At 43.6% G+C, this 21,010-nt stretch overlaps 1 protein-coding gene across 2 annotated transcripts in view; it reads left to right on the plus strand.

Moving 5' to 3' along the window:
- fgf14 (fibroblast growth factor 14) overlaps positions 1–21,010 on the plus strand; it is a gene marked incomplete at both ends in the record, with an annotated part of 98,599 nt that overhangs the window by 44,455 nt on the left and 33,134 nt on the right. The window contains one exon of one of the 2 annotated variants that reach the window (XM_083996474.1): positions 20,105–20,297. The exons of the other annotated variant lie outside the window; for it this stretch is intronic. Coding sequence (XP_083852600.1) covers positions 20,105–20,297 — 193 coding nt within the window. Of the gene's footprint in view, positions 1–20,104; positions 20,298–21,010 lie in introns of those variants that run through there. 2 annotated transcript variants of the gene reach the window in all.

The following is a 21,010-nucleotide window of genomic DNA, read 5'->3' on the forward strand; positions in this document are numbered from 1 at the left end:
GCTCGAAACTTCACATGTGTGATGAGGTCACGACCCCAAACACAACGGCCCACATCCCGTTACCAGCCCTGGTGGACGAACCGTAAACCTGCCGTAACTCCATCGTACGTTGTCCGATTTGCTCGAAACTTCACGTGTTTGACGAGGGGACCGCCCTCGACGCAGCCGCCCACGTCCGGTTGCGCGCGGGGGTTTCGAAGAGCGGCCCGGGGGTAGCGGGGACGCCGAGTGGCGTGGAACGAGGGCCCGTCATAGCCGCTTGCGGCTTTAATTATTATTATTATTCCCGTACTCTTCATGCCCCAATTTCGCCCCTTTCCCAAAGGCGAAAATGCGTCTACTTTTGCATGGGCGACCGGCCGGATCCGAAAAGCGATATTTTTGAGTGGTCGCACACGATCGACGCAAAATGGCGGAATAGCGCCCCCTACAATTTCCAAAAATGCCCATAGGGAATTTTGCTAACTTTGTCCTACGCTCACAAAATTTGGTACACATATGTATTATACCCAGATATGCAAAAAAGCCTCTTGACCTCATGACCTCAACCCAACAGGAAGTCGGCCATTTTGGTTTTGATTTTTCCCGCCTAAAACTAACTCCTCCCACAGCGTTCGCCCGATCAAGTTGAAATTAGGTACACCACATCTCCAGACCTAGCTGAGCTTATCTTGTGCTCCGTGAGTCCGTAGGTCAAAGGGCGTGGCTGCCAGCGCTCAATTAACTTTGGCGTGCTCGCCATGTAATACGATTGGCTCTCACGCCCACATACTTCATCCAATCAACTTCAAACTTGCTGGACATGACGATGGCTCCGCCCTGAACGTCCCGATATATTAACTTCCCACGTAACTCATAGCGCCCCCCGGTGGTAACAGGAAGTACACTAAAATTCATTAAAAATACATAGTTGACCCCATCAACTTCATTCCACTTCTAAAACATGCAGAACCAGTTGGTGAAGCTACATTATGAAGACTGTGAAGCTACGAGTAATGGCGTCCCTGTGGGGGCGTGGCTACCATCAATTCCTCGCCATGAAAATACGTTTGGCTTTTTGATGGCTTTAATCAACTCGTATCATCATGAAAATTGGTACACAGGTCCAGGGTCATGACCTCTTCCATCTGATAGGGGTGTCGCTCATGTGGCCCCCTAGTGGAAACCGGAAGTGCCATTTTTTGCATCAACATTGTCCGATTTCCACGAAACTTCACATGTGTGATGAGGGACTGACCGTGAACACACCTGCACGCATCCCATTACTGCCCCCTAGTGGACGAACCTTTAACTGCTCATAACTCCCTTATGCTTTGTCCGATTCACTCCAAACTTCACATGAGTGATGAGGGGCGGCCCCTGAACGCACAAGACCACATGCGGTGACTGCCCCCTGGTGGATGAACGAAACATTGCATTTTTGGCCTCCTTCCAGGTTTTTTCTCCATTTCTGCTCCGCGCCACAGCGTGCCTCAGGCCCCGCGGTGGCATGGGCAAGCGAGGGCCGCCATCGCCGCTTGCGGCTTTAATTGATTTATTGATTTTAGTCCGTGGTGAACTTTGGTGGGATTAGCTAAGAAGTACATTGTTACACGTGTACATGCTTATATGTGCCACCACGCTCGGGGAAATGCCCCACAGATCTGCACAGATCAGCAAAAAGTTCCAGCGTCTGCTTTTGCTCTACTTCTTGAAACTTTTACTTCAGAGTAAGCTCAAGGATGTCGGCAGCCCCTTTAAGCTTCCCAATCTCTACTGTCCACCGCTCAGAGTTCAGTATGAACTGTGCTGGACTGTTTAGCTAGGTGCCTCTCAAAGTAGGCTGTTTGTAATTGAGGGAGGTTTATTATAGAAGGCCAGAGGATATTTTAAAACAGATAGGAGCGTTCTGAAAGCCAAGGCCTAGCTGTAACAGCCCTGATTCTGTCTTGGTGATTTACACCGCCGTGTAAGTGTAGGTCTTCTCGAGGCTTTTAACACAAAGCACCGGGCCTCTATTGGGGCTGTATACATGATGAATTACCTGGCGCTTATAAGATAACACACGTCAAAGTGCCACTGTCACACTCTCATAATGCCTGCACAGCGGTCACACACACAGAAAAACAATGCCAGTGTTTTTCCTCACTCTGGACAGGAAATAAGTGATGACAGGGAGAGGTGGCAATATTGCAAGCGCCCAGCTGAATTAAAGAGATGAGGCGTGTTTATGTAATATGTACAAGTCAGTGTCAGTGACAGGCAGATGAGAGATCCACTAATTATCCAGGCTAACTTTGTTCTACTCAAACTGAGAGTGTTAATGTATAAAAAAATCTCAAACCAACACCAGTATGACATGTTGTTATTCAGCGTTTTGCCCTCGTGTCAGCCCTGTTTTTCCACCCTCTCTCTCTCTCTCACAATACCATCCACTTCATATGAGCCTCTCTCATGTATAAAACATCCTCATCTTTCCCCTGACCTCATAAATGTGTATTTTCCTGCATTGCACGCGCTTAGTGACCTCACTTGCGATGTTGCCGTTTTGCCTGGCAGTGCTTTTTTTTCTCTCTCCCTTTTTTAATGAAGCAGCGCAGGGAGGCTGTTGGAGTGGAGCAGCCACACCACTCACAGTCCTCCACCATTCTCTAGTCTGCTCTCACTGACAGCCCCCCTCCACACACACACACACACACACACACACACACACACACCTCCACCCTCACACCGCCTCTCTGTCCACCTCCAGACGCATCACCTTGGAGCAGGGGAGGGTCATGAATATTCAACAGTCCACTGTTTATTACTATGCAGCAAAGATCAATGTGTGCCCTCTGTATGTCAACACACTCTTTAATCTCTCTCTTACTGTACCAGCCTTTGCTAGTATTGCATATACAGACACGTCACATCACTGCACTGTGATGATGATGATGTGGGGTGGAGAGATGAAGATGGAGACCTGGGCTCAGACGATGAGTGATGGAAGGAGGAGGAAACTTGGAGAAGCAGAGGGGCGGAAAAAAGTTTCCGTCTTTTTTCAATGCTCACTCGGGATCTCCTGCACTCGCTGTTTGGCAGTGCCACTGCTGCCCCTTGTACACGATGCTCACGATGAATAAGCTGAAAATTAAACATTTGGACAGCTCCAGAGTGAAACAACTCCCCCATTGCCGCATGCCAAATAAATATTGAGTTTATGAGTTTGTACTCATTCTCTAATTGGCAGCAGACTTTGACTGTGACACTGTAGAGCAAATAATTTAATTCCAATTTGGTTTCCCTCCAATCATTTACTTTCAACCCTGGAAATAATAGAATAGGCCTTATGTATTGTTTAGACACTTTAATTGCTTAAGAAGAGTGCACCGTGCGTACAGTAACGTCACATCAACGGTGTTCGTTGTCAAAGGTGCTTCAGATCAAAGTCAAATTATTTGAGTCACAAATAACGGCCCTAACGTGAGAATGTGCTGCTGTGCCAGATGTTGCACATCGTTTCCCTAATTAACTTAACACAGGTGAAGATATCATTGTGTTTAATCAGCTAATGCTGCAGCAGGTCGACTTAACCCGGCTGACGTATCAGCCAACGCTCGTATTGAGCGTCGGCTGCGCTGAAGAGCTGAACTCAGCCACTTAGTCCATCCCACCCCAAAGGGAGAGGGCTCATAGTAAAGTAGTTTTATTGGTAATGCTCTAGCTAGTACATCAAGTGCGGTGGGAGGAGGGAGTATGTGGGTGGGCCGGATGCTGCAGGGGCGGGGGCGTAGAAGGAGTCGGGTCGACAGAACTCAGAGCTTGGAAGTGTTTGTTTATGTGCCTTTATGCCTGCGTTGTAAACTGTCATTGTATATAAAATATATCGTACAAGTTTCAGTGAAGGGGGGAAAGCTCTTCATGTAAAGCAGGATCGTGTGTGTTTGTGTGTGTGTGTCTGCAACTGTGCATATTTGCTTGTATACACACATGCTTATACTGTACGTGGGAGTGGGAGGCGGACGAGTGGGTGTGCACACCAAATGATTCAGCACTTCATGGACAAGATTCATGTTTTATGAGTATACGCTCCCATAAATTACACGGCCCGGCTTTTTCTGCTCCTGCAGCACACCACCTCTCGTCTCGTTCTCCCTCCTTTCACTCGCTCATTTAACCACTCTCACTCTTTCACATTTTTTTCCCCCTCCTTTGCCCCGTCTGTTGCTGTTTTTGCTTCACTCAAAATGTCATCAGACTTAATTTCTGTCAGTACAGTATATTCTGAGATGCAGTCTCGCCTAAAGGATGTTAACTTTGCTCAACCTGCCCGCGCGGGGCTAAAGCACACTGTGGCAGAGCGTCGTGCAAACTTGACTCAGTGTGTTTACCTGTGCACCATGTGTAGGCTTGTGACAAGCCACTGAACTTACTGGAGTGTACTACAGGGAGCTTCCTGTGTGTTACTTAGCAACGATGCGCTTGCACTGCAGAGTCCGTTTCAGTTTTCTTAAGGAGCATCATCTCTCCCAGTGTCCCTCTGTAAATGCATTTCAGTCTGTGTACAAACAGAAGACGTGATCAAAGCACAGAGAGACAGTCTGTGTTTGTGTGCAGCTGCTATGTTGGTCTGTTACTGTTTGTGCTGTTGGTGGCCCGTCCTGATGCTGTTACCTGTTATATGACCCATATGTTCATCCATCCATACATCTTCTATCTGTCATCAATCTATCCATGAAACAGCAACAACAACTCCTCTACTTCTGTCCATTTTGCTCTGTTTTTGGTCTCCACAAACTCCTGGGAGAGATTTCTGGCTCATTAGATGTTAAACAACAACAATAGTTGTAATAATCTTTATTTACATTTGCATATGCATTTTTCCTAACAAGGTTACAAAGTGCAACAGTAAAATAGCAATAAAGCAGTAGAAACGGTCACAACAGTATCATTAAAATTAAAATTCAAAAAGAAGCTTTTATAAAAATAAAAAAAGAAGAAGAAGAAAGTTTTCAGATGTGATTTTAAAAGCAGTAACAGATTAAGCAGACCTGAGGGAAATTATGAATAGTTTGGGTGCTCGGACAAACGGGCCAGATGGCGTGACGTGTTCTGGGAAGCAGCAGAAGACCACTGCCTGCTGATCTGGAAAGGGCAGCCAGGTTCATAAGGGGTTAAAAGGTCCTTGATATAGTTCAGGGTCAGATCATGCAAGACTTTAAAAGTTAATGATAAAAGTTTAAAAGTCAATATGGGCCCTATATGTTCACTAGTTGTGAATTCTGGTGCCGGCTCCACAGTGTACAGTGGCTGTATGAGGGCTTTCATTATGAAAAGACCTGTTGTGGCTGTTAAACCAAAACAATGATCTAAAACAGTTGAATATCTCCATAGAGCTGAGGGCAAGTGCTGAGTCAGATCATAATGCTGCAGGTTTATGTCATTCATATTTATATGCACATTATATTTTTTCATATTTTCAACATAATAATAATGATAAGTGCAACTTTAAGGCTGGTTTTACCAGTGTCATCAACACAAGGAGTAATGGAGATTTGTTGTTTTATTCCTGATTAAGTGTTGTCTTTGCATCTTTATTCTTGTTGAGCTAAAATGTTCTGAGTAAAACACATTCTTACACTGTGAATGGATGCACATTGTGCACATACGAACATATGAAACAGAATTGTTCCTCAGCAAAACCCGGTGTGTTTGCTGCTTGTGTGTGAAGAGAAAAGCCTCTGGACTCTCTGAGACTTATGAGGTAACCCATCTAATTCAAGCTAGTTGATAGAGAAGCTGCATATTTCCCTGAGCAGGAATTGACCAGGTGTCAAGGGAGCTGATGGAGGGGGCAGGATTGTGTGTGTGTGTGTGTACGTGTGTGCATGTGTGCACTCTTATGTCCCTGCATGAGTGTTTCAGGTTTTGAGAGTGTGCACCTGTACTTCACAAGCATCTTACTTATCCCAGGAGCTTCCCTTTATTTGAGTGTTGCTATTTTTAGAGCGATGTCGAAAGGTCAGCTCCTCGGTCGGCTGGAAAAACACTGAAACAACGGTTTAACAGAACACACGCATCCTCTGGGAAATAGACACCGCTTTGTCAGAGTCACCTGCTGCATGCTTCACATGGCCCCTTAACAATGCGTTTCTGTGATGACACCCGTGTGATGTTACTGTGACTGATGGTTCAGCTTTTAAGTCGACTGCTGTAGATGAAGACTGTGCCTGTGAGAGCTTGTGAAATTCACATTGATCAGCTTGCATTGTCTGGAGTCAACATCAGACATCAATACAGAATCCTAAAATATCAAAACAATGCTTTTTGTCTTCAAATTGATCTAATTGACCTCTCGGGAATAAATAGAAATTCCTCTCAGTATGATCTGATCATTGATTTGTCAGTGGGATGGTCTTTGTGTAAAAAAAACGTGCTGATTAACCTCCGTCCTTTAAAACGATCTTCCACTCAGACCACTCGCCCCCTGTCAGCCTGAACTCCTTCTTCCTCTTCAGAGAGAGGAGCAGCTGGAGCGAGGTCGAATTCATCTGTGTACAATTAATTCCATGGGTGACAAGTTTTCCTGTCGAAACAAGTATCATAACATTCACAGCGGCTTTCTTTTTTCTTTTTTGAAAGACCGCTGCTAAAGTGTCAACTCACTTTTCCACTGTCCTGGTTTGTTCCAGTCACAATGGAGGGGCCTCCTTTCCTCTTTGTTGCTCTATTAGAAGATGCAAGAGAAGATATGTACTGAAAAATTACAACTGTGACCATCAGATCGGTGGTAAAAGAAGAAGTGGGATTCTTTACACAACTAGGAGCAGCAATAGCACAAAGGAAAAATGCTAATTTCAGTAAAACTAAAAGTTTCAAACAGTGTATCAATACAGCATAGTATTACAATATGTGTGGCAATATTACATCAATTCATGGCAGTGAAGTATCAGTCTTTTATTGTATAAAGTACAATTACAATTGACACTAGAATACAAGAATATTTTTTATGACTGTGTTGATCAGTCTGTTTGACACTCCCATTTTATAAGATTTACTGTAAGTGAGATGAACAGACAAGTGATCTTTATTTTATTAGATAAAACAGATGTTGACATAATTTGCAGTGGCAAAAAGGTAATAAAGTGCAATGTATCACAATCCGTTACTGCAGTACTCAGGATTTTGCACAATTATTTCAAAAGTAGCAAGAATATTGTACCGCGAGTATCGTAATAATAATGTATTTCAGGGCATCTTGTGATACTTTGTGATACCCAGCCTTCTTATATTCTAATAGTAATACCACATATTTTATAAATCGGCATTATTACAATGTCTTGGAAGTAAAATCTGATTTGCGAAGTAAATAACAACTACAGCTGGATTCTTTCCTCTGATGAGGCAGGGTAGGATGTCTAAAATCAAAATACTAACCAGTACAATACTTGCGTAAACACTCTTAGTTACTTTGGCTAAAGTTGTTGTTCCACTGAGTTTATTTTTTACTTTTTCACAGAGAAAATGTGTCCTCACTCACTGGAGGAAATCTTTTGGCTTGTCCCATTAAGCTAACGGACAGTAGCAGCGATCATTATCACCGTCATCATCATCATCATCTGAGGTCAGAGATATGTCAAGATGCAGCACAACTATCATCAGCAGCTCTATCTGCTGCCAAAGCCTTGATCTTGTGTATCCCGAGGCCTACGATAAAAGCGCGTCTCCTCCTCCTCCTCCTCTTCTTCGTCCTCCTCCACCTCCTTCACAAGTAGGCGTGATGGAGGAGGTGAGTGAGCTCCAGCAGCACAGCGAACGCCGACATTGCACGTCCTGCCAATTTCTGAGTCCCACCCCAACAGTTCTGTTTTACGTGGAGGGGGGAAAAAAAAAATCACAGTTTTTGTTTGTTTTTCTTTTACATGAACTTTAAATCATTTTCTCCTTCAATCTGAAACAGGTTAACATCCTCACATCCCCCCACCCATGTGAAGCCCAGTCATAAAGACCTAGGTTCTGGCATCTCACTTACACACCAGCTAATTATAGTCCACTGTAATTACAAATGTGTCATTTCTCATTAGGCCCTTAACAGCAGACATGCAAATGAAACACTCCATTTGACAGAGGGCTTTTTTATCTTTTCCTTCACTCTTTTATATCTCACAGTTGGACACAGTAATAAAGTATTCATCCCTCCATTTTAATAAAGCCCACGTTTCTATCATTATTTCATTATCCTCATTTGCATATATGTTAATTGGCCCTTGGGGCGTAAATAGCACACGTGGTGTTTGGGCTTTGATTCCTGTATTGTTCTTCCTACTGAGCTAAAATCTTTGCACTGTGATTTTTCTGCTTTTCATGTCATGTAACCTGCCGACACGAACAACTTACTGTCGTTCTCCACCGTGATCTTTAAACCTGCAGCATCTGTAGCCATGGACATAAAACAAATTACTTTGTTTGCGTTTATGTAATTTTGTGTCGTTAAAAACCAGTGGGTCGCTCTGCCACAGTTGCGGCCGGAGAGTCGGCGATTGATTGGAAAAGGCTAATGTCTGCTTTTTACATGACATCAAGAACACATAAACACAATGCCAACTGCTGCTGCGCTCTCCCCCGGTCACATTAACAGTGACCGGCTCAGAGAGTGTGTGTGTGTGCAGTGTGATCGTATGGCACTGCACCACTGACTGCTATTGGAAACTGTGTGTCCTAAGGCTCTGATCTATATATCACACAGCCCCCACCCTGTGCCTCTATTACGTAACATACGGAAATAAAAACAAATGCCGCTTTCATAAATTTTTTCTTTCATTTTTCTTTATTTTGGCATTCTAGTGTCGTCTATTTCATGCACACACGCACACACATATATGGATTTATGAGGAACATGCATGTGTATGGGGGTGATATGAGCCTGCAACAGAGAATCAATGAGTGTTTTACAGCGCCCAGAAACACAATCAGATTATGGCTTATCACCACTGACTCTAATATTAGTTACTGCCTCACTTCCTCTTAGCTGGGTCATAACTCCATGCTGGAGTTCACCGCCGCTTTCGTCCTGCCCTCATGTTCTATCTGGCCTCACTGACGGGATTGACGGATACATTTGGTAAACTGACTGAGATCTGGATGCGAGGGTTGTCACCCATCAGACGTTTACACACAGTATCTGTGGTGTAGCCTGTTTCGGCCACTTGAGGGCATCTTGGGGATCTACAGGGGGAAAAAAAGGAGTTTCATTTCTTGTAAATGGCTCCAGTTTTAAGTTTTAGTTTCACGCTTCAGTGGCCAGTTTGTTCTAAATGCAGTGGAGGATAGAGAACTAAATATAGCAGTACCAACAGCAGACTGTTTCTTTCCCAGAGATAAACTCTTTTTTTTCAATTCACTGCAAATGTACACACCACATGTTGCCCCTTTTGCAAATTGATGATGGAATTACTTCATTTAATGTGAAATCTTGCTTTAGTGTCACTGGAGAATCTTCACATCATGCTTAGATCTGTTACAGAGAGAAGAAGATATGTTCTTATTCAAATAGATGCAATAATATACAAAGCATATTCTCTGTGCAGAGCAGTTTGCCTCTCCTTAATCAACACTGTAATCCTGCAGCAGTGTCCTGCTGAGCTCTGCACTGCGCTCTAGTGGCCGAATAGCAGTAAAGCATTTTAACTTTGGCTGCTGCTTTTTTTTTTTTTTTTTGCCTGTCTCAGTGTCAGTAAATTTCAGTTAGTTAATATTGGCAGGCTGGGCAGTGCAAATTAACTGCAAAATACACATTATGTCCAATTTTGTAATCAACCAAGCTACAGGGAATGTTTTAAGGTTGTTTTTAAAATACAGTTACTGAATATTAAATTGAGTGTGTGAATCTTTGTACCCTATTTTGTGTTTTATGGAAAACAGACTTTTGGATGCACCCATAACAACATAGTATGAAAAAAAATAGCGAATTCATGAGACTTTCCACATGTTTTGTAAACTTTCTTACATTGATAAGTTGCTTTACCACCAAGAAAACAGAGGGTCGGTTCAACTTACACACTGAACTTTAATTCAACCCACATGAGCTGTCTAAATATAACTTTTGTCTTTTCCTTTTGAGATGCTCAGAAATGTCTCCCCTCCCTTAAGTGCCTATCATCTCTTTGCACTTTTGACATCAAGCATACATTCTTCTGCAAGGTACAAGTGATATGCATTACCTCGGCATCAGCTGTCTTATCATATAGTGTGTCCTGTCGACAGGGAGGAACCCCCTCAAAACACTTTTTCTTTTTTAGTTGATTTTCTTGTAAACCTTTTTTTTTCTTTCTATGTCATAATGCACATGAATAAGATGAGGACATTTTCTCACCCTAATGCTAGATGCTTTTTAAGGTGTGTGTATAGATCTCTTGTGTTGGTGAGTGCGTGCAGATGTGTGTACAGTATGTGTTGCAGCACAATAGCCGCAGTGAAACTAACATGAAAACAGCCCCTAAGTTCGATTTAACTTGAAATGAAAAGGGAAATTGAAACAGTTACTCATGGACTAATGGAACATACCACGCAGAGATGGATTGATGTGTATTCTGTGTGGACTTGAACTTAATCTTGGGGGTTAGTTTTATGGCAACGATCCCAGACATCACCTCCCCGGATCCCTTGAGTGAATCCTGGGATATGAGAAGGGTTTGATGCATTCGTAGCTGTGCTAACATTTGATCTGTGACGCCGTTAATGGGCGTCTGAGTGTGTGTGTGAGTGTGGTAATGTCTGCCAGTTAATAACTGCTGTCATACTAGAGTAACTAACCCCTGTCACTTCAGACTAATCACTGCTCTCCTCGTCCCCCCTGCCTGTCGCCTCCATTAGCTTGCAGTCAAACACTCACACGCATGCACAATATTTCCGCGGTGGCAGGGCATCATCTGTTTTATTTTTCTTCGTTTTATTCTCAGGGCCAATCAGGTCGCAGCGGCCAAAGTGCAGCTCCGGCTAATGAAGATAAGCATCATAACTTTGACCATTACAGACATCATTAGTCTTTCATTGTCTTTTGGGGAAAGGTTTATTGGTCTTCTCAGTCAGAGGTGGCTGAGGTCCCGTTCACACACAGTCTCATTGGAGATCTATGGTGCATATCATATGAACGCACCTTAATAGACCTCCGGGAAGGACACATTAAAGCAGGAGCAATAGGAAGCACACTTATGAGACATAATGTTTTATAGACATGTAATCTTTTACGGTTATGGCTTCAACTCTTTCATTAACAAGATGATTTTTGTCATGTGAAGCTCCATTTAACATATGTTCAACTTTAAACTTTGGGCTAAAACTGTGTGGCTGGTGGTTGGTCCTTTTTTGGGTTTGTCTTATTGTTGATTTCAGACCTGTAGCTTAGCCTGACCTGACATCACCCTCAATTACCATTGTATTAAATCTCAGGTGCTGCTGCTCAGGCTACATGTCCCTGTATCTGATGATTATTAATATCAATGTCCAAACATATACACGTAATTGCAAGTAAACACATTATTTTTTGCTTATGTTCATGCATCACTCAGAAGAAAGAACAAAAAGCTACGCACACTCATCCGTCCACACATTTCTGTGGTACAAACTTTGATTTTGTTAAAATGGTCTGTTTTGTTTTTGTTAAGTCAGTAATGAGCTTAGTTTAGCGTAGCATAAAGTCTGGAGACTGAGGGAAATAGTTGGCTTTGTTGAAAAGTGATGAAAACCACATCTAAACCTCACTGTTAAAAACAATACAATCTAATTTCCACTGTTACTGGAGTTTTGTGCTGGACTGTATCTTGGCTGACAGACTCCAGAAGGTTACTGATCTTAGCCAAGAGGCGGTCCAACATAACCCCTGTAATGATGTACCATATGAAATTTATAGTGGTATCAGTCTTATTATCTAGCATTTGGCACGAAAGAGAATAAGTCTAGTTCCAAAAATGTAGAAAAACTTTGTGGCCTGATCGTGAACCATTATTCCTTCAAGGCATGGGAATCATGCTTATTAAAGTGCAGCGTTAATATTTTATATTCGGGTGGAAGAAGTAGGAAAAACTCAGTTGTGCTTTGTGCGTTTGTGAGTATAAGAATGGATTTCTCTCATGTGGCCTGTCCAAAGCTGTCTTCCTCTATCACGGTGTTTGATGTGGGCTTGTTCTGTGGAGAAGGCCTGCCAGTGTGTGTATATATATTTGATGGTGTGCTGTAATTTGTCTGTAGTGTGTAGGAGCTGTCAGTAGCGGTAAGGCTATCAGAGGTAGGCAGGGACTGTGATGGGCCCGTGGGCTTCTGGCGCCCGCATTCACATCAGGTATCATCTGGTGACTGCAGCTTGACAGGGAGCCAGATTGGAAGAAAAGACACTGACCACACCTGAAGGTCAGTGGCTGCTCCATTTATCTATCTTAAAATAGAGGAAACATAGGGGGAAAAATCCCTCTGCTTAACAGGCACATTGTCAATTCAATCTAATGCACATCCTTTTCAGTTTAGCTCGTACTAGACTGTGTGCGTTTGCGAGCCTGTGTTGAAAGATTCTCCTCTTTGCATTCACACAAGCGTTTACTGGCCTGATTTTCTCCATATCACATCGTTGAATTCACAATCAGGGCTTGGCCCGACCTCACATCACCCTCATTACCATTCCAGTTAGCTTTCCAGCACCCAGGTCCTTCACCTGAATCAGAAAATTATTAATATTAATGCCCCACCTATGCACTCTATGCATTTCTAAGGGGGGCAAAAACATTGTCTCGTACACACCCATGATGCACCAACACAAGCAAGCAAAAAGGTACAGTATAGCATGCACAATCACACACACACACACACCTATACACCCCTAATGTCAGCCTTCAGCTCCGGAAGCAGGTCTTTCCAGAGGGGTTTGGACTAATTGATATTCTCCCACACTGCCCAGGGCTTCTCCAAGGAACCTCACTCTGCAGTGCTGCTGACAAGGCACATTCCATCACTGCTGCAGACTTAAAATAGGATCAAAGGATGGAGCTGTGTGTGTGTGTGTGTGCGTGTGTGTGAGAGAGAGAAAGAAAGAAAGAGAGAGACAGATAGAAAGAGAGGGAGAGAGAGAGAGGAGGAGAACAGAGAGGATGTGTGTGTGTGTGTGTGTGTGTGACCAGCATGTTGACTCCTCAGTGGATTGTGACAGTGTTTTGCCTCTGCACGTCTGGCTTTCGCTATTTGCATCTCTCTCCTTCTCTTTGTATTTGTCTCCTTGCTCACATTAGCGTCCTTAAACGTCCTCATTTTGCTACAGCCCTGGAAATAATTCTCCATATGAAATGACTTGTTTGTGATTGGGGCTATTATTTGGTAGTTAACCAATCGCTTACTGGTGAGGGAGCCACAGGGCTCGTGTTAAATCACTGGTACTTCTGCCCAATTGTTCTCCTTTCACTCGCTGTAATGAGGATTCGTTAAAAAGTGCAAGTCAGACAACATGTCAAAATATATATTATATATTTTGCACTTATAATTCACCTTTTATTCTGTGGTTACAGTTACAGCTTATAAAGGTGCCCATGATAACCCCCAATTTACTGTAAAGGATCAATGTTTTATACATTTCCAGTGTTTTTATTTGTCTTAACATCCACATAAAGATCAATTTTCAGTTTATTTTCTAAAAGACATCTCAATTTAAGTTTTGCATCCCACTTCTCTGGCCTTACACCGGGTAACCTCTACAAGTTTACTCAAAAATAACTGTTGAAATTGTTGTTTTTTAAAAATCTTAGACTAAGCCATTTGTGAGTGCAGCTCACAGTTTGAAGCCTCAGTGTTTCATTAATGTCTCTGTCGGAGGCCCCCGCACCTCAGGCCCAGTCTAATCTAATCCCTCGGGAGGGGTGACACTCCATCACGCTCACAACAGTGAGACATATTGTAATGTGGCTATACATATTCTCCGGTGGCACATTTAGTACACCTAGCAGCGATTATGTGATGTACATTTAAATGTTTTTATGACACTCTGCAAGAGATGATGAACTAGCTATTTAAAGGTCCGTGAGCAGCAGACTTAATGTATCAGCTCCTTAACCACTCGTTTGGAACTAAATCTCTCTGGGGGTTGTTTTCTAACCCTTTCAAATATATTATTCATTGACAGCGTTGCATGGGTGATCCTGGTGGCAGTAAAGCAACACTTACAGATTGCTTCTCATTTGATCACTGCAGGAAGCTCCTTCGTTCATCCAGCCATTGGCCTGAATATTATCAGGCTGCAGCAGGAAATAGCCAGAGGTAACCTTTGCAAATGAGGAGCAATAGTCACAGGGAAAAGGCCCCGGAGGAAGGAAGTGGATGAAACACCTTCATGTCGTTATTCACCATAATCACTCACCACTTTTGTTAGGCAGACCTGCAAAGTGTGATGCAACTTGTTAATGCTCAGCTTTTCTGACATAGATGTGTCTGTCAGATGTAATTAGATGTGTTATTCAATTATGTGTCTAATACTCTGCAACCCTCATGTGTATAAATAGGGCAGACAAAAAATGTACAGGCAGAAGAGTTGTTGTATTGAAAGTGTGGTGACTGATTTTATACAGTAAACATTATAGTTCCTTTGTTTATATGTGGGATCCTCACTCGCTGCTCTATCATTGATTTAGCGGCCATTGTTTATACACTAGTTTTTACACTTTAAATCCACTATAAATGTCAATAATAAAGCACAGGTTGTAGGGTAGCCCTAACCCTATGGGCACGCTTGAGTTTAACATACATCTCCAGACTTCTTCGGCCTCCCTTCCACTTTCAGACGTCTCAAATACGATGATCATTTACCCCCTTGCCGTCCGACGTTCAAATTCTGAAGGTTATTAAACCTTTTTTTATTCCTGCTCCTCATATCTAGAACAGTTTACTGGCCCTTTAAATCTTAATCTCTTTGACTTCCCTCGAGGGATCTTTAAGGTTGTTGAAATCATCTTTCTCTACACTGTGCTTATCAGTATTTCATTACTGTATATTATATCGTCCCAACTCATCTCAGAAGCTGTATGAGACGAGCACTGGAGGAAATACTTGAATCTTAGAATATGTGCTTCTCACGGCTGTGCCCAATATTTTCGATGTCTTAATCACATTAACTGAAAATCCATTTTAACGTAATTAACGTCTTTAGATTGTTTATCAACCATTAAAAGAAAGTATACACACAATGTAATGACTGGTTGAATGGTGATTCCCATCTTTTTTAATTGCTTTTGTTTCTCCACATTAATGTCTCTTTAACCTCTTAACCTTTTTTTTTTATTTATACATGCATTTAAATGTTCCCTATAGGCACTTTTGTCAACATTTGTTAATGTGCCTCACAAATAAACGTTTGACTGCAAAACTTCTCAGCAACTTAAGGGGAAAATATGCCACAGATATTTATGCCCCCCACCCCAGAACATGAATCTAACAGAGCCCTAATCTCTCTGGCTCTCCCTCGCCCCAGGGCCCTCACCATGCACTCCCCATTCATGACCACTTATCCAAAGCTCTCCATTTTCATTCCCCTCGTATACGAGCTCTTGATGTGCACTCGTCTGTCTTGGCTCTCTGATTAACCCGGACTATTAGACTCATCAAAACAAATGAGACCCATGCACATGCACTGAATCCTCCCAGTCTATAAGCGGGCTCTTTCTAAGCTTCTATTGCTTCAGCTGATGGACCCATGATATTCAGTGATTTAACGGCTAAAGCATGAAAAGGGGAGCAGGAGAAAGACAAGGGAGAGGAAAAGAAAATGACATAAATCCTTGCTAAGCAAAAAATCATTACTCATCTCAAATTAAATTAATTCTCTGTCTTTGATAATGCAGTGTAATTTGATTCCGGCAAGTTAAGCTTCTTTTATTTCACTGGGCCTGAAAAAGTGCTGAGTCCCACACTGACTGCCTTTCCTATCAGGATGGGTGATAAAAGAACATGGCCCCGAGGCAAAGTAATAGCAATAATCAAATGGGTTGTTTATCCCGGTTCCGTTGGGTGACATTTGCTGTTGCCTCAGCAGCGGGGCATCTAACTAACAATAATGTAATTTCCTCAGAGGAGATTGGATTAAAATGTTCTGACCGGATGAGGCTGTGGCTTCACAAGTCTGCAACAAATGCTTTCACCAAAAAATGTTGTGTGGTATAGTTTTGTTGCCAAGTTCGACTCCCAGGCAAAGGTGTGTGTGATATTATATCCTCTGTGTATTGATGATAGAAGAGTATGAGCTCATGTGCACAGTATGTTACATCCATCTTCTTACTGACTGGCTAATTCCTTCTTAATGATGTCCTAAGGCGACGTTTAGTCCTGTTTCATTTGTTTCCAGTCTCAGACGAAATGTCCAAATGTGTTCGTTGAGCTGCCGTTCTCCAAGAATGAATGAAGTGTTTAAAGCGTTTGTGAACAAATGAATGTGAACAGCTTTGGGGCAGACTGTCAGTTCACCATAACCATGTTAAGATCTTTTGAAGGGGCAGTATAAATTGGGGCATTAGGAGTCACAGGAAAAGGTCTTGGCTTAGAGCACTTTGGAATGGGGACTGCCATGGACTCTCATACATTCACATGTAGGAGGAAAAAAAATGTAGGTATGTGTGCCTCTTGTTTTGCTTCATGAATAGATATTTCACGTGGGTTTAGGTTTGTGCTTTTTGACACCCATGTGTCGTTCTGAGTTTGATAGGAAAGCAACCCCGTGAATTAGACTGGCAGATTATTCCTCCTCCGCCAATACACGGCTGTGATGAGGATTTCTTTTTCTTTTTTTTTGCATGTGCATGTCTGCTGTGGTTTGTGTATAGAAAGCTTGTGTGGGCGTCCATGCATTCAACCTCATGCTTGTGTGAATGAAAAGGTAAAAGCCACAGCCACAAATCCACCATGATCCCCAGCCTGGATCCAACCCAGAGTGCTGTGTGTCTGGTTTTTTCCCCCCTCCCGCATTCTTTGCTATAGTGCCTCATTTGTAGAATTTATGGCAATGCTCATATTAATCAAACACACCAGAGATAATCCATCACCCAGGCTGAAAGCACAGTACGCACAATTTTAGGCAGTTGTAAAGAGATCCCAGACAAACAAGTCAGCTTAGTGAGACACACTTTCACATTTGGTCTCTTCTCTCATTTGTCTCAGTTTCTTTAAGCTTGAAGCCAAATTCTTGTTCCAAACTTATTGTTTTTGTTTTCAACTCCTAGTTTGTTGAGTTGTGTTGCAGAGAAACCTATAACCATCAGTCATCTTGTGAATACAATTAAAAGTCTCCAAACTGCATTGGATTTGCCAACCCTGCAGGATAAGACCCATCATACTGTATGTAGTTTCACTGTGAGGTGCGATTGTACATTCAAGCAATGCTGCAACCTTAACTACTTCTTTCTTTCTATCCCCACCCGTCTCGCCTCTCCGGTTCAGACCCGCATGGCTGTGACTGTGCTTGCTCTTGCAAGTCGTTGTGGGTGAGATACCCATTGTTGAGCTGACAGTGTCCGCTGCTGGCAGCAGCGTTAACTGCACTGCCTCATGACAGCAGCAGCGCGGAGCAGCAGGCTTCTTGGAGATAGCCTCCACTCTATATTCATCCACAGCTTCAAGTCGTGAGTGCAGTGAGCTGGAAAAAGCACCGGTGCAAACGGTTAGGTTAGGTTGCTTTTATATTTATTTATATATATATATCTATGAGGCTGTGTTTTGTTCTTAAAACCTATAAGAAGACATGAACATTCAGTGATAGTGTTTCTTCAGCCTCCATGTGGGGACAGCACAGTCATTTCACTGGTCTCCTTTATTTTAGATGACATCAGCTCTCAGACTCTCCCTGCTGTAATGGTGATGGATGAATAATTATTGCTGTTTACCCGCCTGTTCCACTCATCCTGTGACCGTTCATCAGTATACAGCTTGATATCAACAGGTGCGTCGGGCGGGCACGCGGAGAGAATCAACGAGGGCAAGACAACACGAGGCTCCACGCTCCCCTATGAGCCGCGAATGTTTAATTACAGCCACAAACAGCAGATGGCTCTCTTGAGTTTTAATTTCTGTGCCTGTGATTGAGACTTAGATGATATTCAGCCCGGAGTATAGGGGGACGGAGCGACTCCTCTGTCTTTCAGTGGCGTTTATTGCCTAAAAAACCAGACACGTCCAGATTCAGTGCCAGTAAATTGACCAACAAGGTATTTGGAGGAGTGGAAGTGGGGGGGGGGCACATAAAGCATCTGTTTGTCAGTCTGTGGTGGTGGATACCCGGGTACAGAGCTTGTGATGTCCGGGTGAAAGGAAACGTATCCAGGCGTCGTTTTTTTTGCTTTTTGCTTTTTTTGCCCGGCGCTGTCCGTGGTGCTGAAACCAGGCAGAAGGGCGCACAGTAATAAATGAGTGTTTTCTTCACCACACAGCAGCGCACACGGCCACTGGCGTTTCGTTTATCGTCTCATGAGATGCCGAATGAGATTACTTCAGTGTATACTTTGTTTTATATTAAGTTTTGACTATAAGGTTGAGAAAACAAAGCTTCTCAACGCCCGTCTCAGTTTCATACAGAGGTTTGAGGGGTAGAGAGGGTTTTCGTGGGCTATAAGAATAAAGTCTTATCATTTAATGGCAGCATTCAGGTCGGCTGGTCATTCCCCTTCAGGCAGGGGCTTGGTGTTGGTCGAGTGGGAGAGAGGGGGGGGGGGGGGGGGGTTTGGGATCCACCTCGCTCACTCATTCAGCCGTGCACTAATGAGCGGTTATAGGTACTTGTTGATGTGGGGTTGTTATACTGCAGCCAGCGACCACCACTTCCTATCGGCTTTTTTCTTTTTCTTTCTCCCTCCCTCCTCTTGCTTTGAGCGTGGGAAAATAAATAGTGCCGTGCATCAGTGGCGTTCCTCTTTTTCCTTAGACCCTTTTTACGCACTGGTCGCCGCGCACCCCGATACTGCCTCTACAGCCTCTAAGAAAAATCCACTGGTGGTGGGGGTCGGACTGTGAGCCGATCTCCGAGGGGGTTGAAGTTTATATATTTGTATGCAGCTTGTCACACAATGCAGACGTCATCTCCACAGGACTCAGATCAGCTTTGGTTGTGTGTATGTGTGTGTTTTTTTCTTCTTTTCCCCCCCTCCTCTCTGCCTGGCTCCTATCGCGCCCACCCGCCTGTGTTGTGATTGTGGAATACTGAGAGGAAAAATATGTTTTGAGAACATTATCCGCTAGATCGGCAGGTAGTTTGAGTGCAACTTTGCATTCATTTATCCAGCTGCATCTTATCCCAACTACACGACTGCGTTTTTCTTCTTCTTTTTCTTCTTTGCATATGATGATAAAAAAAAATGTGTGGCTGGTGATCAGTCGCTGATCGGAGTCCCTCTCGCGGATTTGCTTCTTGCAAACTTGGGAGTTCGCTTCGCTTCGCCCGGACTGCTCTGCCTTCACTCGGATGGTGGTGGTTTTTCTTCGTATATAGGAGGCGCCCGTGGTTTTGCTTGATTGCTGGCGGCGCGCACATGCACAGGCAGTCCAGCTCTCTGCACCCTCCACCCCCCAACAACAGCGACTCCACTGATAGAGCACCCCTCGTCTGGCAGAAGGAGGAGAAAAGCGGAGGGTGAAGGAAAAAAGGAAGGAAAGAGTGGGTGAATGTGCTTGTGAGGACGCCGCAGCCGATATTGGACATTCAAAGGGAGGCGATGCTACTGAACATGTCACAGACAATGAGCAAAAACATCACTTTGCAGGTATGAAAAAATCCTCTGAATTCTCGGTCCGCGTGAGTTTGGCTTAGCTCTCCCCCGTCAGGACCATGGTTATTGATGCATGAGTGGAATTACGCATGAACTGATCTCATTTTTCCCCCTCATCATGTCCAAGAATTTTTCGAGTGATGCTGACGGCTCTTTTCATATCACAACTATCATGTAGTGTTTGGACAGAAAAGAAAACCAGCTCTTAAAATATATAAATATATATTTGACATTTGACATCACGGAACGGATCACTTAGCCGCCACCATGGGACTGTGACCCGGGCTGCGAGCTACCGAGAGGCGGCTGTTTGTGTAGTCTGTGCTCCGTGTGCAGACTGGACCTGAGCAGTTGTGACATTTTGAGCCATGGCTGCTGCTATCGCAAGTGGGCTGATCAGGCAGAAGAGACAGGCACGGGAGCAGCATTTAGACCGGCCCGCGACCAACCGACGGAGGAAGAGCCCCAACAAGAACAAGGGGCTCTGCAATGGGAACCTGGTCGACATCTTCTCTAAAGTGCGCATCTTCGGCCTCAGGAAACGGAGACTACGGAGACAAGGTCTGGGAACTTTTGGTGTGCAAGGTGTCTTCTTGTGTCGGCGCAGAGCGGTGTGCATTCAGTGTAAAACATGTGCATAAATCCAACCACTGGTTAATAGCCTCATTAGGCCTTTTACTGTCATAATTACATCTACACTTATGGCACACAATGCAATGATGAGACGAGTGATACTCTTTATTGCAGATATGAACTTGCCAAATTGCACCCCTGTGCGTAAAAGTTCAAATGAGCATGAGAATGCATTGGATTTGTATTATTACCATCATCATTATAATTATTGTTACTAGGCAGGTGGCTGATAATAGCAAACCAGCCTCTGATTTCCATGCAATCCCAGGTACCTGACATGCTCCTGACGAGTTGTACCAAATGGTTTAGTCAGGCTTTACCGAGCTGTCACCTCGGCGATTGTGGGGAGAAAAAAAAAACGTACCCCCCACCCTCCCAGAACATACACGATTCACTCAAGTGCTGCTCACTATAGAGGCACATCACAAGAGCCCCCGAAATGAAACTCATTTAAATGCAGGCAAAAAAGGTCAATATCTCCCACGGAATGGAGGTCACGCCTTTCAAACATAATCTTTTCTCGCATAATTTTCACGAATTCGTGGGGTTCCAGCCAATGGCCTCTCATTGCTCCAGCTGATATTCCCTCCACTTATGGAAATGTCATGAGCATTTTTTTTCTCCCTCTCTCTTTGCTCTCA

This window comes from Trachurus trachurus (assembly GCF_905171665.1).
Source record: "Trachurus trachurus genome assembly, chromosome: 21".
In the NCBI taxonomy this organism is placed as follows: domain Eukaryota; kingdom Metazoa; phylum Chordata; class Actinopteri; order Carangiformes; family Carangidae; genus Trachurus; species Trachurus trachurus.